At 42.1% G+C, this 16,714-nt stretch overlaps 1 protein-coding gene across 5 annotated transcripts in view; it reads left to right on the top strand.

Annotated features, from left to right (window-relative positions):
- Positions 1-16,714, top strand: part of SCAF8 (SR-related CTD associated factor 8) — a 198,272-nt gene that overhangs the window by 71,829 nt on the left and 109,729 nt on the right. For 4 of the 5 annotated variants that reach the window (XM_019526807.1, XM_019526808.1, XM_019526806.1 and 1 more), the window contains exons 8-12: positions 7,257-7,336; positions 9,100-9,217; positions 12,859-12,990; positions 13,145-13,257; positions 14,300-14,493. In XM_019526807.1, coding sequence (XP_019382352.1) covers positions 7,257-7,336; positions 9,100-9,217; positions 12,859-12,990; positions 13,145-13,257; positions 14,300-14,493 — 637 coding nt within the window. The remainder of the gene's footprint in view (positions 1-7,256; positions 7,337-9,099; positions 9,218-12,858; positions 12,991-13,144; positions 13,258-14,299; positions 14,494-16,714) is intronic. The other variant, XM_019526809.1, reaches the window with a different exon arrangement.

The raw sequence follows: 16,714 nt of genomic DNA, 5'->3' as shown, positions 1-16,714 counted from the left end.
TGGGGCAGGGGGTGGGTGTGTGGGACCTGGGGGGCCCCCAAGCAGCCCCTCATAGGCTGGAGATCTGCCAGCCTGCAAAGGGAAAAGCCACGGTTTCCCATGTTTTTCTCCTTTAAAGGAGAATCCATTTCTAAAATTTGTTTATGACCCTTTTATATATTTTTGCGACCCACTTTTGGGTTGCAACCCACAGGTTGACAAACATGGATCTAGGACAACAACTCTCCCAGGCTTGTTTTTCTTAGCGAGAAACTGACCTGTACAGAAGTTCAGATAGTGAAGCAAAGAACCTGCAGTGAGGACACTGGGCAGCAAGTTGTCCCTAGAGGAAGATGCCCAGAAAGCTTTGCAGCCTCTTGGGGGTTTTTTTGTTTTGTTTTTTTTAAAGTGAATCTAAGCAGGGATCATCAGGGTTGAGAGGTAGGGTGCTGTGCCATGCTCATAAGAGTCCTCCAGCCTTTCACCTCCCCTGTGCTGTGTTAAAACCCAGCTAAGGCTTGGCAAGACCTATTCTTGTATGCTTCTCTGTACCCAAGTGCTGCAGGTATGGAACAAGTCAGGAGCAGAACACACCTCCTAACTGCTTCAGTGCTGGGAACAGGCTCTTCTCCCTGCTTGGCTGACACTGAAACGTGCTCTTGCTCTCCCTGGACACTTGTGGTTTCTCCACAGAGAGCAGGGCCTCTCCCTGGAGAAACAGAATGTCTGTCCAAGCCCAGTGTTAGGAGTATGTACCTTATGGAACTAGTCAGCGACGTGATGATGAACATGACTGTGGTTTCTGGGACTTAGTGAAACGTAAGTGTCGGGAAGAATCCTGAGGCAAGGGTAAAGGGACAACAATATTGCAAGTCTTTGGGGTTTGCATGGAGAGTACTCAGCATTTCAGTATAGGCCCAGAGGTAGGTAGTACTCTTACTGTGTATGAGCTACATCTGTGGTTTGCCTTAGTAAAAAGAACCAGCAAAGTAGCACTTTTAGCTTACCAGCACCACCTGTTTTTTTTCAGTTCAAAGCCCTGTTAACTGGCACGAGTTGGGGAATGGGCCATTCCGCACTCGTGCCAGTTAACAGGGCTTTGAACTGAAAAATGGGTGTAAATCAGTAAAAACTGAATGACTTTCCAAAAAACAAACAAACCAGGAAATGTAAAAGTGAAAATCAGTAAAAACAAAGAATGCGGAACACTAATCATTTGTTACTATAGTGTTCTTTAGGCTGTCTGTGGGTAATAGGACAGTTTGTGTGTTAGTGTGTTGAGTCTGCTCAGAAATGACAGAGTTAAGTTTGCATTGCAGAGAGAAGGCATATGAAGTTTGTTATTCATTTCCTCTTTTTTTCCCCAGGGGTTTGAGTCTAGCTGGGCACTATGTTCTGGTTGCCCCATGAAGTGTTATGGGTAGTTAATTTTCTTTTCCCTTCAGTATCATCTCGGCACCTTCATGTTTCATAGTCCAGCTTCCCGTCTCTAACTCCTCTTCCAACTGCCTCTGGTTCCTTGGGCCTCCCTTCACAGCCTTACTCCTTACGGTATGGCAGACATTAGCAAGGGTTCCACAGGTTGAGGAGATGGGTAGAGGATGCAATGGTGAAATTGACATGGAGTAAGTGGGAGCATGTTTTGAAAGGGAGCTACAAATGAGGGGTTTGGACATGGAGAGGTTTATGAAACAGCTCTTGAACCCTTTCTTCATCAGACTTGCCTTAACTGTTTCCATAGAATTCTGCTAGAATTAACAGCATTGAGGGGAAAGACATGTTTTGAATCCTTTCTTCTTATTGGCAAGTATTGGAGAGAAGGCCCCCCTGGTCTGGTAAAAACATGTATGAAAAGGAATTGTTGAAGGATGGGGGATGAATATTTGTACTGAAGAGATGGGAGGTGATAGATGTATAAATGGCTTCACTTCTGTCCATCCCAGCTATGTCATTGGATGGAAAGATGCCTAGCTTTTTCCTCTTACGGTTCTTCCTTGTTAACGCTTCCAAGCTCCTAGATATCAAAGGTCCCTTTCACAATTCCCTGCTTCTGTAGGGATGGTAGTAAAAAAAACAAAACAACAAAAAACACAGAAAAAACCCATGTTTAATAGCAACCCAGTTTGTAAACAGATTAATCATCAGATTAGATTTTCAAAAGCTTTAGGTTTGGATACTTTACATTGTCATCTAGGTATGTGTTTGACACCATTGTAGCTGTTCGAAGAGCACAGTTCTAAAGGCCAAAGGTCCATCTGCGCCTTCTTATGCCCACAAACCTGAATTGCTCCAAACACATTCTTGAGCTCTGCACTAAAAAAGTTGTAAGATTGTTTTGAGGAGCTCATGTGAAGGTACTTTTTGTGTCTGTTGGCTCCTTGACCAAATCATCTGAGTGGCTGAGGAGCCTGGATCATGACCACGTACTGGAACTGTTTTCCAGGTTTTGATTTTCCTTTCAGTGAAATTAGTGATACTTTCCTTTGAGTTATCCTAATCCTAAATTTAAGTGGATTCAGAATTGTAGTTTTATAAAATACTTCTAAAATGAACTATTGCAGAATGCACGCAGCAGATAAAGAACATGTATACCATTCTGAAAACTGCTAAGCAAGCTGAATTTGTGGGTATTGCTCAGGTTCGGTACCTTTTACTTTGATCTTCTGATTTCTGTGACAGCAGATTCTTTCTGTCTTGTAGGAATGAAACTAGTCTTACAGCACATGTGCATGTCACGTTCTTTAGTGTATCAGTTAGGGTTTCCCTAATTTTAATTCTAAACAACTCCTTCTAAAGAAGGGCAGTGAGTCCCAGACACTATGTAACATAATTCTTGAACATTGAGATCAATTTGGGAATAATTTGTCCTCCCAAAAACGTTATACATTGCAGGTAATCTTGTAAACATGTTACTGTTTACACTCCTCTCTTTCAGGAACCCCTTGCTCAAATAACTCTTAATTAACTTTTTTTTCTCTGCACACCCAGTGCAGCTCAGCAAACATTAAGACAGTCTTAGTATATGCATTTTGAAGCACCTGGGATAGTACTTGGTCTTTTAAACAACAAGCAATTTCAATCTTTGCTAAGATACTATGAAAGATTTAGGTGTCAGCAAAGCAGCTGCTTTTAAAGTGTTATGAAGGGCTGTATTTAAATAGCAGCATCTCTCTAGCACCAGATGGTACTCAACCAAGAGCTGTTCAAAAAATATGTGGTCCTTTGCATATTTTGCTAAAAACTCTGAAGCAGGTCAGAAGGTAAGCACACTTTGCATTCATCTTTAAGGAAAGGTGAGAATAGTAATTATGGTGATTAAAAACAAATTTACCTTCAGGCTCCCCATCACCCCCCACACTATTGGAATGTAAGACAGGAACAAATGTTGTGAAGGAACACTGTGCCTCTAGTTTACTAGGATTCAAAAGATAGTAAATGGAAAAAGGGAACCAATTGATATAATCTATTTGGGCTTTCATATGTTTACTAGTTAGACATAGCCCTTTACAAGAAATTGAAATGGAAAGTAGACAGTGAGGTGAAGTCTAAATTTGCTATAATAAATTGGCAAATATCAAAGAAAAAGCACTCGGAAGTTAATAAAATATCGAGAGGAAGGAGTAAATGGGGAGAAAATATGAAGTTGACACAAGATTACTGTTAAAACTTGAGACCTCTGAGGAACTTCTGATTTACTGAACAAAACTCAGTAAATAGGCAGCTGTAAGTAACGGGGAAAGAGGCTGTTTGACTACTGTATTTACCCAAATCCAAGACAGCTTTGAATTTTTAAGATGACCCCCTAATAATTAAATTTTATACAAGAGAAATTCAGAAATTTGTTACAGTTTTCCATGTATAAAATCTAATTATTGGAAGGTTGTCCCCCCATACTGTTGTAGTGGGGCAAGCAGCAACAGGGGGGCAGGCAGTGGGGGAGTCAGTTGGCTGCCTTCTGCTCTCCCCCATTGGTGCCTGCTCCCAATGCCTTCACAGTACCTGCCCCCCTGCAGTCTAGTGGAAGGGACCCCATCCTGCCCCTTGCCTTTCTACTCTCCCCTTCTTCCCCTTCCTGCTGCTTAACCTCCATCATGGCTCTGACCCTGGCCAGCCAGTCACGACTAAGGGTAAGTGGCAGCAGGGGAGTAGTGACAGGCAGAGGCAGTGTGGGGTACAGTTGGTAAGGGATTGGGGAGGGAGGCAGCTGGTGAGAGGGAAGCAACAGCTGCTGCTCTGACTCCAACCTGGATCCTAGGGTGGGACTGCAGCAGCTGCCTGCTGCCCTGCCCTGTGCTTGAATCCAAGACCAGGGATTTGTTTCCCCATGTTGAATGAGGGGGAAAGCCTCATCCTGGATTTGAGTAAATATGGTAGCTATGTGCATTGCTGGGTTCCTTATTATTTGAGCATCATTTTAGACGGTGTAATCCAAACTACTATTCATTGTTAACTAATGCTCACAATTGGAACAAACCCAGGCAGGTTCCTACTCAATACCAGGATTTTCACTGATTCAAAATCAGTATCAGCACCTGTGGCTGTTGCTATAGGGACCTCTCTGGCAAACCCTGGCCTCACGTGCCCTTTTTTAAAAGATGTTCATTGCTGCTCTCAAGCATATAAGGGAAGCAAAAAGAAAAATACTAAGTTGTTTTAGGTGCCAAGAGCTTTTGGTATTGTCCAAGAGAGGAAGAAGCATCACTGTCAGAGAGCGGAACTGAATAGCCTGCTTCTTAGTGTTAGGGAATCATCTAGTTCTGCTGTTGATGCTGGTCTCTGAGGCATGTCATGGTTCTCCTCCATCTGTTACTGGCAGGGGATGTATAGTTGTGACCCTAAAGCTGTTGTCAGTCTTCTTAGACTTGAGGCACACCTGGAAAATGCCAAGTCTTAGTTTTCACTCTCTTTTTGACCACAGAAAAATAGTGTGGCAATTCTTTTATTGCAAAGAACTCGGAGAACAGACCACAACAGGTCAGAACATTATTAACCCTAAAGATTCCTATTTGAAATCTCTGCGTTTATCTTGTGAATCATGTTTGTACACTTAATAGTGACATTGCATAGCAACTTGCCACATCCTTGTATGAATCTCAAGCCACCTCAGGTGTTGCAGCACCCATTGTGAATCACAGCCCTAGAGCATATTCTTACATGCTTGAGGGTATGTTCCACTGAGGAAGACTTATAAATTCATCAGAACCTAACATTAAGGAGAAGGGGCAGTGGAGAACCCTGAACACTCTTAAATGATGGTGGTTTGTTAAAATATGCATTCTAAGTCAGAGGGAGCTGTTTGCAAATGAGAAAAGGTTTTTAAGTTGGTTTGGAAGTGAACAAGTCCTGTAGATCTTGTAGAACGTTTAAAATAGAGCGCTGTTTCTCTTAATTTGCTAGTAAATTAGGTTGTATATTGAGACACATTAAACCATCTACTTTGGGGTGACAGTAACTTAGACTCTCAGAATTAATTCTACAGTAACTAAGATTTTGCTATGGGGGAGGTAGCTGTGTTAGTTTCAAGTCGAGCAGAATGCTGGGTAGTTGCATTTTATAGACCAGGGGTGCTCAACCCTGCAGCCCACCCAGCCCTAGAATCTAGCCTGCAGAACTCCCCATGGGTCAGGAAATGTGGTGGTGGAGGAGCCGTGACAAGTAATATGGTCAACCCTCCCACACTGCTAAATTCCCATGCCCTGTGGCCAGATCAGGGCCAGGTCATGTCCCATTCCTCCACAGGGCCCAGTTGGGCCAAGGTGTTCTTCCACCCCCTCAGATGGCCAGATCAGGGCCTGCCTCACTGCCCTGCATACCGGATCCAACCCACAGATGGACTGAGCTCTGTTCATCCAGCCCAAGGGGGAAGAAGGTTGGGTACCACTATTATAGATTAATATAGAGATGCATAGGCTTTTGTCAAGAACAGCTTACTTTGTCAGGTGCTATGGAAGGATCGTTCATAGGCTGTTTTGCATCTCTGAGTTTGTTTATAGAGCAACTCTGTCTTGCACTGTGCTTAAGGCCTTGCTGGTGGCTTTGCCTCTGGAATGTTTTCCTCATAGAAATCTTAAGGCTTATTCCCTGGGACACTGGTCACACACTTGCATGGCACTACCTTTTTATTTCCCATGTGGAGCTAATGCTTGCTTTGAAAGAATTTAGCAAAATCCTTGATTTAAGAACTGCTGGTCAGCCAGCCAGTGTAACTTCTTCACTTGTTTTCACTGAGCATTGGACAATTGAAGAAGAGAGAAGAGCTATTTACCCAGTAACTTGTTTAAGAATCCACTTTTCTATGTATTCAGGCTGCTTACCTTTTTCCTCTGAGTTCTTTCATTAGACTGGTGTTTAGCAGTGTAAACTGGCAATTTGTAATAGTTTCAGTTGTCAGTGTTCAGTGTTTTGAGAGGACACTTTGTGGCCCCATTGGAGGCACTGCTTTTCAGAAAGCACCCAAAGCATAGAGACACCTAGTGCAGTGACTAATAAACAGTGTGTGAAATCTCGGCACTCCCGAGGAACCAGTTTCCGTGGCAAATACCTTTTCTTTCCAGATACTTTCTTTTTGTATTTTTTTCCTTAACACTTAATCCATGTTGAAGGAATGTGATGCTAATGAGCTAGTTACTCTTTTCATATCTTCAGCAATAACTTTCCTCCACTGATGTCAGTATTTGGCAGTGGTCAGAGCAGTTGGTCAGTTGTCAGAGGAGAGTAGTTAAACTCTTTGTGCCAACTGACTTTAATTATGTATGCTTTTCTTTAACCATGTATGCTTTTTTTAAAACCCAAGCACAGTAGTCATTGAGACAGTATGGGCATTTTTACATGTGCAAGCATGGCAGGGCAGGTGCTTTGAAAAGCACCTGGCACTGTGTCACTTGCTGTTGTATAAGTGGCAAAATAAGTGTCAGTGCTGAGAAAATGGCAGCAATGCACTTTTGAACTAAAACACCTATGTGTTTTAGTTCAAAAGCGCACCACCACCATTCTCTGAATGTTCATGCACATTTCACTGCTTCCACAACTGCATGCAGTGTAGTTCGCATCGGCTCCCGTTGAGATTGAGTCTGCTCCAAAGTGGTGGATCTCCAGCACATTGCATAACAAAAAAGATATGTGTATAAATGCCCTATGGAAACATGTGCTTCTACTTGAGTTAGTGGCTAAAGCTCAAGAGTGATGGAGCTGTGGTTTTTCTTTACAATTTTATTTTTTTTTAAATAAAGTGCATTATACAAAGTATGCTTGATAATGCTCAGTCTGTTTTTTCCTAGAAGCTGATGGACAGGTTTGATTTTGGGGAAGAGTCTGAACACAGTGAAGAACCTAAAAAAGAAACACCTACTTCCCAAATGTAAGATCATCTTATAATCCTTAAGAAAAAATGCTAATGTTTGTTTGTTTGGTTGGTTTTTTGTACTTGAACTTATAGTTTGAAAAGCAAGCCAACTATATTGTTCTTCAGTTTATATACCTGTTATACTAAAGCAATAGGAACAGAGGACAAGTTGCATGAATTCAATGGGACATATATATGTTAAACATCTAAAGCAACATATCTACCATATATTGGATCCTTTTAACTCAATGACTACCATTTCAAAAGGATAGAGCGAAATTGTTTTGAAAATATTGTTTGTGCAGCTTTAAGTAACTTTATTAGGGCTGTCAGTTAATCGCGATTAATGCATGCGATTAACACAATCATTTTTCACATTAATTTTTTTAACACCTTTAATCATGCACGTGGTTTTGGAGTCTGCGCTGGGGCTCCACTCTGCCGCTGCCTCCAGACTGCCCCATGAGGCGTGGCGGCAGCACAGAGGACCACAGGGCAGTCCGGGCATGGGCTCCAGGTGGCTGTAGCACAGGGGGAGAGGGGCATGCACAGGCACAGACACGTAGCCACTGGCTGCAGGCATCCAGGAATGCAGCCTAGTGGCCTGTGGAGCAGTGCCTAGCAGGCAAGTCTTTGAAGGGGAATGGGTATGGGTGGGGGGCAGACTGAGGCCCCCACTGGGAGGAGAGGGTATGGGGCTGGGGTGAGTGGGGCTCAAGGCTCAGGCCAGGTTGAGAGAGAGAGCTTCAGGCAACTTGTCCAGGTGCGTGGGGGGGAGGGTTCTCCCACTGCTATATCTACCCCGGAGGAAGTATGGAGGGCATGTGCCCCCTCATTTGTGTATGGGGCAGAGGCAGGCTGTCACTGTGGACTGGGGTGTGCTGCACCCTGCTGGCTTTGCCCCAGGAGCTGCATCCTGGCTGCGCTGTGTCCCTTGCCCACCTTGCAGCAGGAGGCACAGCATAGTACTACACTGCTCCCAAGGTAACGGCAACAGGGTGCAGAGTCCAGTGCACAGTGGCAGTTTGCCTCCACCCTGTGCACAGACCCGGGGGGCATGTGCCTCCCATGCCTTCTCAGGGGTGTGCACTGTGGCAAGAGCTCTCCTGGACGAGCCACCTGCAGCTCTGTCCCATGACTGGCCCCAGGGCCCTGTTCACCCCTGCCTCTGCCCCACACCCTTCCTCACTGCAGGGGCCTAAATCTGCCCCACCCACCTCTTCCTTCCCCCATATGCTTGCCCCTTCCCCCATATGCTTGCCTGCTGGACTGTGTGTGTGTGCACACATCTATCTACCGCTCAGTCACAAGCCACAGCCCCCCCAGCCCTGCTGCTGTCTCTTACTCCTGACACAGTACCCCACATTCTGCCAGGGTATACAGGAAGCCCCTTCCCTAGGCTTCAAACCCCACACGCACATCCCATACCTACCCCCAACCATGCAAAGTACCTGCATAATTTTGCATATCTTTGAGTTTTTCTGCTCATCATTTTGAGTTTTTAGCTGTGTGCTTAAAATCATGGTTAATTGCGACTAATTTTTTTACTCACGCAACTAATCACAATAAAATTTTTTTAATTGTTTGACAGCCCTACTTATTGTCATATGTCAGTATGATGAGATGAAGATCAAAAGTAGGGGAGTTGTATTACTAATGTCCTCATGTATGAAATTGTAGATAAGAGTGTGACATTTTTAGAATATGAACATTTGTTTAATTGGCTATTACTGAGAGGGGAAAAAAGTTAACTTTTTTTTTAAATTATTTTATTGTAGGCCTCTAGTATCTGAATCTGTGAACAACTCACTTTTTCATCAACTAGCTGAACAGCTCCAACAACAAAATTTAGAACATCTCCGGCAGCAACTCCTTGAGCAACAACAGCCTCAGAAGGTAACGACTCCCTCTTGTGGCTATAATATTAATTCTAATATTGTACGGTAGTAAAAATGCATACAGTGTTTCAGAACAAGAAAATACGGCTTCTTTCTAAAGCTTTCTTTTATAATAACAAAACTGTTAACAAATGATGATTGGAACAAGGGACAATTAATATATAAAACGATGCGTAAAATATATATAGAAGAAAAATTAGTTAGAAAACAGATACCTTAACACTGGTTTGTTGTTTATTAAGTTCAGAAAGATGATTCTTAAACTGAAATGCAGAGATAGTACCCCATTAATGAATCTGTTAACAGAAATATAATAAAAAAATCCCTGCTCTTTTAGAAAGCCTGCATGCTGCCATGGTACATAAAAGAAAAAAAAAAACAGGATTGTTAATGCATTTTATTTAACACCTGTGTCGGATTTCATCCCAGTTCAGAGAAGTAACAGCACTGAAGTGGACAGTCTGTTCTGATTAAGAAGGAGACAGCCAAGTGTAGACTGCCACTGTAATAGCTGGAAAGAATAGAGTAAAAGATGCTACCACCGCCTTCTTTCCCACCGTGTGCCCAAAGGTGTGCATGCAGCCATGCCAGGCCAGGACTCTGGACCCCTGTGCAGCTGTTTGCAGCTTGCCCACCACCTGCTGCAAGCAGCCCAAACTCTAGTGCTGGCAGCTGCATGCATACCTTGGGGTGCATGGCAAGGAAGGGGCCTAGGGCAGTGCAACTCTGGCCCTTTCCCCACCATGTGCCTCAAGGGACATGCAGCTGCTGCCAGCCACAGAGCTGGGCCAAGGCTCTGGACCTGGTGCATCAGTTGCAGCGTCCTAGCTGCCTGCCACATGGAGCCCAGGCTCTGGGCAGCTGCTGCCAGCCACAGAGTGAGGGCTGCTTGCAGCAGGCCTAGAAGCCTCCCTGCCAGCCACTGCAAGCAACTGGGCTCTGTGTCTGGCAGCAGCTACCCAGAGCCCAGGCTGGGCATGGCGTGCCAAGCAAAATGGCCTCATGTTTCATGCTCTAGCATATGTGCCTGGGGTTGCCAACCCCTGGTCAACACCCTTGCGCTGAGGCAGGATTAAGAAGAAACAACTTGATCATCCTTGAAAGATTTTTATATGATCTTTTTCAAAGGTATGGCCATATTTATTCTACTTTCCATAGCTTTATGGGGATTTGAATTTGTGACCTCAAACGCAAAAGGTGGGAACAAAAATTATGTCATCAGGTTATAAACTTAATGGCTATTTATGAAACAGCCAGACCAAATATTTCCAGTCTGGCCTTAAATGCTGAAACATTGCTGGATAGACACAGTCTTCTTCAGATTGTAAAATAATAGGGAGCTATTGATGTACATTATTAGAAAATGCCTTTTAAAATTCCAGAATAGAAGTAGTGACTTCCAGCCCACAGTACGTTGTAAAGATTTTTTTTTATCTTGTGTTCAAGCCCTGGTGAGACAGACTAAGGAAAAGAACAGGAAAGGAGGCCAGACCAGAAAAGAAAAAAGGCAAAGGCCAGGGGAAGTGGGAGGACAAGTGAGACAGGCAGGAGGAGCGAGAAATAAGGTAGGAATTGGTAAAAGGGAGAATAGAAATTATTAGAAGATAAATAGTTTTAAAGAAAATTTAAAGAATACACAGTGTTAGGTTCAGGGGAGTAGTGGCAGCATTGGAAGGCATATATACTAAGCAGGAAATAAGGAGAATGTTGTTGTTATATACGTTAGCATTCCTTTGTAAGCTAGTACAACAGGAAAGTTATACCAATAACTGTATATACTGTTCAGAATTCTACCACAGAATAGTGGGTACTAGGTAGTATAAGGAACTAAATTTCAAGCATAGTAGAAATGTAATTTGAAGTTGCTGACATCCTCTAAATACCTGCATATTTAAAAAAGAATGGTGGAACAGATACTAGATTCTCTATTGTCCGTGGTTTCACTTTGGAGACATTCAAAGACATAGGCTAGAAATAGATGTCTCCAGATGAAGCACATCATCTGGGCCTGCACAGCATCCCAGCACAACTGATCCACTTCATTGGACAAAATGCGTGTTACCTATGGCCCCTCTTGTTGATCTCACCTGTGATTTTGATTCCTTTTTTAATAACTAGTAACAGTTCGAATAACAGTTATAGCCATTACAAAATATGTAAGTGAATTTAAAACTTTGTTTATGTAAATGTGAAGCTTATGTTTTGCTTGGAATATTGTCCCTTTTGCCACTTTTAAATTATTTTATTTATATATAGCTCCAGTATTTTGGGTACTAGAAAGACTTATTTGTTGTTTCTTTACAGAGACCAGCAAATTATTATTAATGATAACAAGTTTCTTCCCCGTCTCTCAAAAAGAAGTGAGATTTTATTTTGTGGCTTAGAAGGATTACACTATGAAGGCATTTTATTTATTTTGAAGTAGCATCTTTCAGAGTTGCGTTTTAAAAATCTCTAATTTTTTTTCCAGTAGAAAAATCTTAGGGAAAAAGTTAAGTTTGTAGTAACTAAACAAGGGGAGCTGTAGTATCTCATATGTCAATTAACATTCTAAAAATGCATACGTATTGTTTATTAAAATGTATTCCTACAATAAACAATATGCTCCGAAGCTAAAATTGAGTAAGTTTGTCAACAAATGTAATAATTTCATTAGTATTAAATTATACCTGTATAATTTATTCTGATGCAACTCGGGTCTGTCTGCTCCTATATGAGTATAAGTAGCACTAAACCACTCTCAATTTGTTTATTCAGGTTTCACATTACAGTGCATTAACTCACTTATTGGTATATGAAGACGGAGACATTATAATTAGTTTGGAACAGCTGATGCATATTGATGTTCAGCAGATTGTCCTTTACTGTTTTAAAACAGTTTAAAGTTTATGTCGGTCCACAACATCAGTGGTTTTATAAATACTTCTTTTCTAGTAAATTAGCTCTTTAAACTTCATTTTATGAAATAAGTTTTGTGGTATTTTTGAGTTCCAAGTACACTGTTTCATTTCTTGCAGTGAACATTCTGGCATAAAATACAGTCGTGTGCCATGCTGTGTCTCGCCTTAATTGTTTTGTTTTTAAATTATCACACTGGCCTAATTTTTAAATTGTTGTGAGGATCTTGATTAAATTTATTGCAGTGTTAATACATTGATATTCACTTAGGTAGGATTTTGTAAAACGATTTAAATATTTATACGTATGTTTATTCATATTCTTTTTCAAGAATAGTATATTCTCTTGGGGGATAAGTATTTAGATTGGGTGGGGGGCATACTTTTAATTATCTAGAATAGGCAAACCCTGACTGGATATCGGTATTGAATAGTTTGGAATGAAAAATCTGTTGGTTAAGTTATCTGTGTTTGTTTTTGTAAGGAAAGCCCATGATGTATGCAGTGTGCAATGGAGGAAAATCAAGTTGCTCTGATTTTACTTACCTGATTAGTCTTGCAAGTTTTTAACTATATGTTCATGTAAACTGTAAGATGAAGAACAGCAGACATTTATAATAAACTGTTATTCAAAAATTTCCTAGTAGTCATGCTTATATACCTTTTTTGTGAAGCTCCTCTTTGCCAAAACATTTAGTTTAACTTGATATATTTGTTATGCAATATATTATTTGTTGTGCAGGCAAGCCCAGAGGAAAATCAGGAAGGAAATTTTGGTTCAGAGCACTCTGCATCACCGTCACAAGGAAGTAGCCAACAGCAGTTTTTAGAAGTAGAAGCAAACCTGGATGACTCGATAGATATTCAGCAACAGGTAAATCCTGTCACTTATAATTAAATTACTGAAGTATAAAAAGAGAAACATGACTCAAGCTACAATTTTCTACAGGGATAAAAATGTACACATCTTAACATCAGTGTATATTTTGTGTATTTTTGTTAACGTTTCTCTTTACTTCTAAACTCAGGATATGGATATAGATGAAGGACAAGATGTAGTAGAAGAGGAGATCTTTGAACAGGAAGAAAAGAAATCGGCTATTCGTTCAAGATCAAGAACACACTCAAGATCTCGTTCAAGGTTTCGTAATGAGTTTTATAGCTCAAGTACAAACAGCTTTATTCTATTTTTAAAACATTGCTTATGTTGGTATGCTTGTATTTGTATTGTTCTAAATTCTCTAACTTTGAATAAAGGCCTGATTTATTTTGGAAATGAATAAATAGGCTGCTGAGAGATCTGGGGGGAAATGTGCTTTACCGGAAGAAGCAGTGCCTTAGTTCATCCCAGCTCTCCAGCATCTGTATAGATCACATGCTTCAGCAGGGCTTTTTGGTGCTGTTATCTAAAGCTGATTCAATCGGCTGTTAGATAAAACTGCCAAAAAAGTCCCGCTGAAGTGCCCAATCTATACAAATGTTAGGCAACCCAGGTCAGATTAGTGCAGTGCCTCTTCTGGGCACGTTCTGGCACAATATACATTTAAACAGTCAAAAAAAAAAAATCTTAACCAGACAGTTTATTATTTTTGTTACTTGAAAATTTAAATTAATCCAAATCAATGCAAAATAAGCTAATTAAAAACTGGGGGGGGAGGGTTTAGACAACATTTTTAGCACAATGCTTATTTTTCTGCAGTTAAATTTTGCAGTTTCTTTATTTTAGCCTCACACTAGTCTAGTGTTTTTTCAACCTTGTTAGACTCAAGGTATCCCCTGGATAATGCCAGCTCTTAGCTTTTTTGACCTTAGAAAAATAATAGAGCAACTCTTACGTTACAAAAAACTCAGATCAGAAGTCTGTGTTAGTGTGTTTGACCCTATGGAATCCTATCTGAAATCTCTGGTTGTATCTTGTGAATTATGTGTTGGTGTTGGAACACCTAATGGTGCTAATACAGCATGGCACCCAAAGGCAATCCTGGTTGAGAACCATTGCACTAGACCTATTTCTTCTCCAGACAGTAATGGCAGAAGTAGTTTTTCTTTATATTAATAAAATAAAACCTACCTAATTTTCCAAACAGTTGGATAAACTTTAGGGGAAGTCCACACACTAAAAGCAAACAAAACTGAAATACACTTTTTCCTACTCAAGGTACTGAAACAAATTGTTTTCTTAGGTCACCAAGAAAGCGAAGGTCAAGGTCCCGGTCTGGTTCTCGAAAACGTAAACACAGAAAACGTTCACGCTCAAGATCAAGAGAAAGGAAAAGGAAGTCGTCTCGGTCATACTCCAGTGAAAGAAGAGCTAGGGAAAGGGAAAAAGAGAGGCAAAAGAAAGGATTGCCTCCTATAAGGTCCAAAACACTAAGTGGTATGTAACAGCTATTTTACATTTTAATATCTTAAGAGTTACAAAAAAAACTTATGGTTGCCTAGTAGATGTCTCATAAATGGGGCTACAGCAGTCTTTCTTCTGCACTGAATTTTTCATTCCTTCTAAAAAGTTTATAGTTAAATTGATTTGCCTGTCAAGAGATTCTCATGCAAATTTGAGGTCATATGATGAGTGGATTCCTGTATGAGGATGTTCTTTCTGCCCTACCCTTTGATCAGAGGCTTTTTGTGTTGCGTCCTGTTCCAAGGAGGTAAATGGCAGTAGAAGGCTCTTATTCATAATTTCTTCTCAACCATCTTAGGAGGAGACAGGAACATTTGTGCTTCCAGCCTACAAACCTTCCTGAGCCCTTCTTTTCTGCGGTTTATTAATACTGCTTTTCATTTTCATTACTGAAAAATGTTTGGTTTTTCCTTTTTCTCTGTGTACATACATGCACAAATGAAGATGATTTTTTTTTCTTTTGTTGGGGTGCTTGCACTTTAGGTCTTCTACAGCCCACCACTTTATTTTTTGTATCACCTGCATTGCCATTCTCAGGGTTATTGCTTCCTCATTGGTTATCTCCTGTACTGTCTTCCCTTTCTAGGTAGAAGAATTAAGGGCCTCTTTTCCTTTTGCTGTTTTTGAAGTATCCTCGCAATGGTTGCATGCCAGCAGCAAATGGACATGCCTGACTTCTGTATTGTTTAGGACAGGAGTTCACAAAACCATGTGGCCCCACGGGCTGGATAATTGACCTGGGGCCAGTCCACTGGTTGGATTGGGCCAACAGGTCCAGGGACCTTGGACCATGCCCACCGCCCCCCCCAACCCCTGCTCCATCCACCACTCACTCTGGCCACTCCAGGATCCACACTGATTTTGGTGTGTGTCCTGGAGTGCTGGGGCAGGTGCTGTGTGCAGTGCAGAGCCCAGAGTGGCTGAAGCAGATGTTGCATGTGGCATGGGTTCCAGAGCAGCTGGAGCAGGCACCACATGTAGTATGGATCATGAACCAGCTGGAGCAAGCACAGTATTATGCATGGTGCCCCTAGCAGCTAATCGAGGACTGCAATGCATGTGTTGTCTGTTCCAACTGGTCTGGAACCCAGGTTGCATGTCGTGCCTGTAGGCACCATATAACTGCTGGTCCTGCAGCAGCTGGAGCAGGCACTGTGGTGTGGTTTCCAGAGCAGCTGTAACAGGGACCATATGTGGTATGTATCCTAGGCCCTGCTTCCGGGGCTGATCTGGGTCAGTTCAGACCCTGGAGCAGCACCAGGGACCAGATAATGAGGCTCCACAAGTTGGATCTTGCCTGCAGGCTGTATATTTGACACTCCTGGTGCAGGGAATACCAACACTCTGCAGATGGAGAAAGAAGGAGATATAGGGAGGGGAGAGAGGGAGGGCTTTCCTCACAAAATACCACTTAGCTGAACAAAATGTGCACCAGTTTGATTGCCAGTAACCATGAATTTGTATGTCTATAGAATTCACATTCCGTGTTATCAGGCTGGTTGTAGTTTTAAACTTTTAAGTGGTCACAAATTCCACCCTCTTGCAGCAGTGAAAACAAGACCCAGGAGAACTGAATGCATTCCTGACTCTACTAGAAACCTACTGTGTGATGCTGTGCAAATTGTGGCCACATTTTGGCCTTCATCTCTCTGTTTCATTTGTCTCTTCTGTGAAATAGTGGCCTTGAATCAGGTGTTAATTTCTCGTCTTTTCCAGTGAGCAGGCACAGTACAAGCATTTAGTGTGCAGCTGTCCCTTCTCCCCTGCTTTCCATGCCTTCCCCAGACCAGGATGGTCCCAGCCTGGGAAAGGTGTGAAGAGCAGCAGCTGCTCCAGTTCCATCCCAGACCAGTCTGGGAGGGGATTTAAACAATGGATCCCTGGGGGGGGGGGCTCCACCCCACCCCACTGCCGCTCTACCCCACTGCTCCATTCCCCTCCCAGATGAGACGGGGAAGTGGGGGTAAATGTACAGGGATTCATTCTTATACAAGAGTTCCTTTCATGGGGAGATCTTCCAGGTTATCACTAAGAAGATCTTTCTCCCAGAGGATTCAAGTTTCCCCTGAAAACTGCTGAATGGTTTTAGTTTCTACTGAAAGGAGTAATTTCATAGACATTAGGGCTGGAAGGGACCTCGGAAGATCATCGAATCCAGCCCCCTACCCAAAGGGCAGGAAGTCAGCTGGGGTCA

Source organism: Gavialis gangeticus, unplaced genomic scaffold, assembly GCF_001723915.1.
Source record: "Gavialis gangeticus isolate Ggan-Ray unplaced genomic scaffold, GavGan_comp1, whole genome shotgun sequence".
Taxonomy (NCBI): domain Eukaryota; kingdom Metazoa; phylum Chordata; order Crocodylia; family Gavialidae; genus Gavialis; species Gavialis gangeticus.
This window is presented reverse-complemented; position numbering and strand designations above follow the sequence as displayed.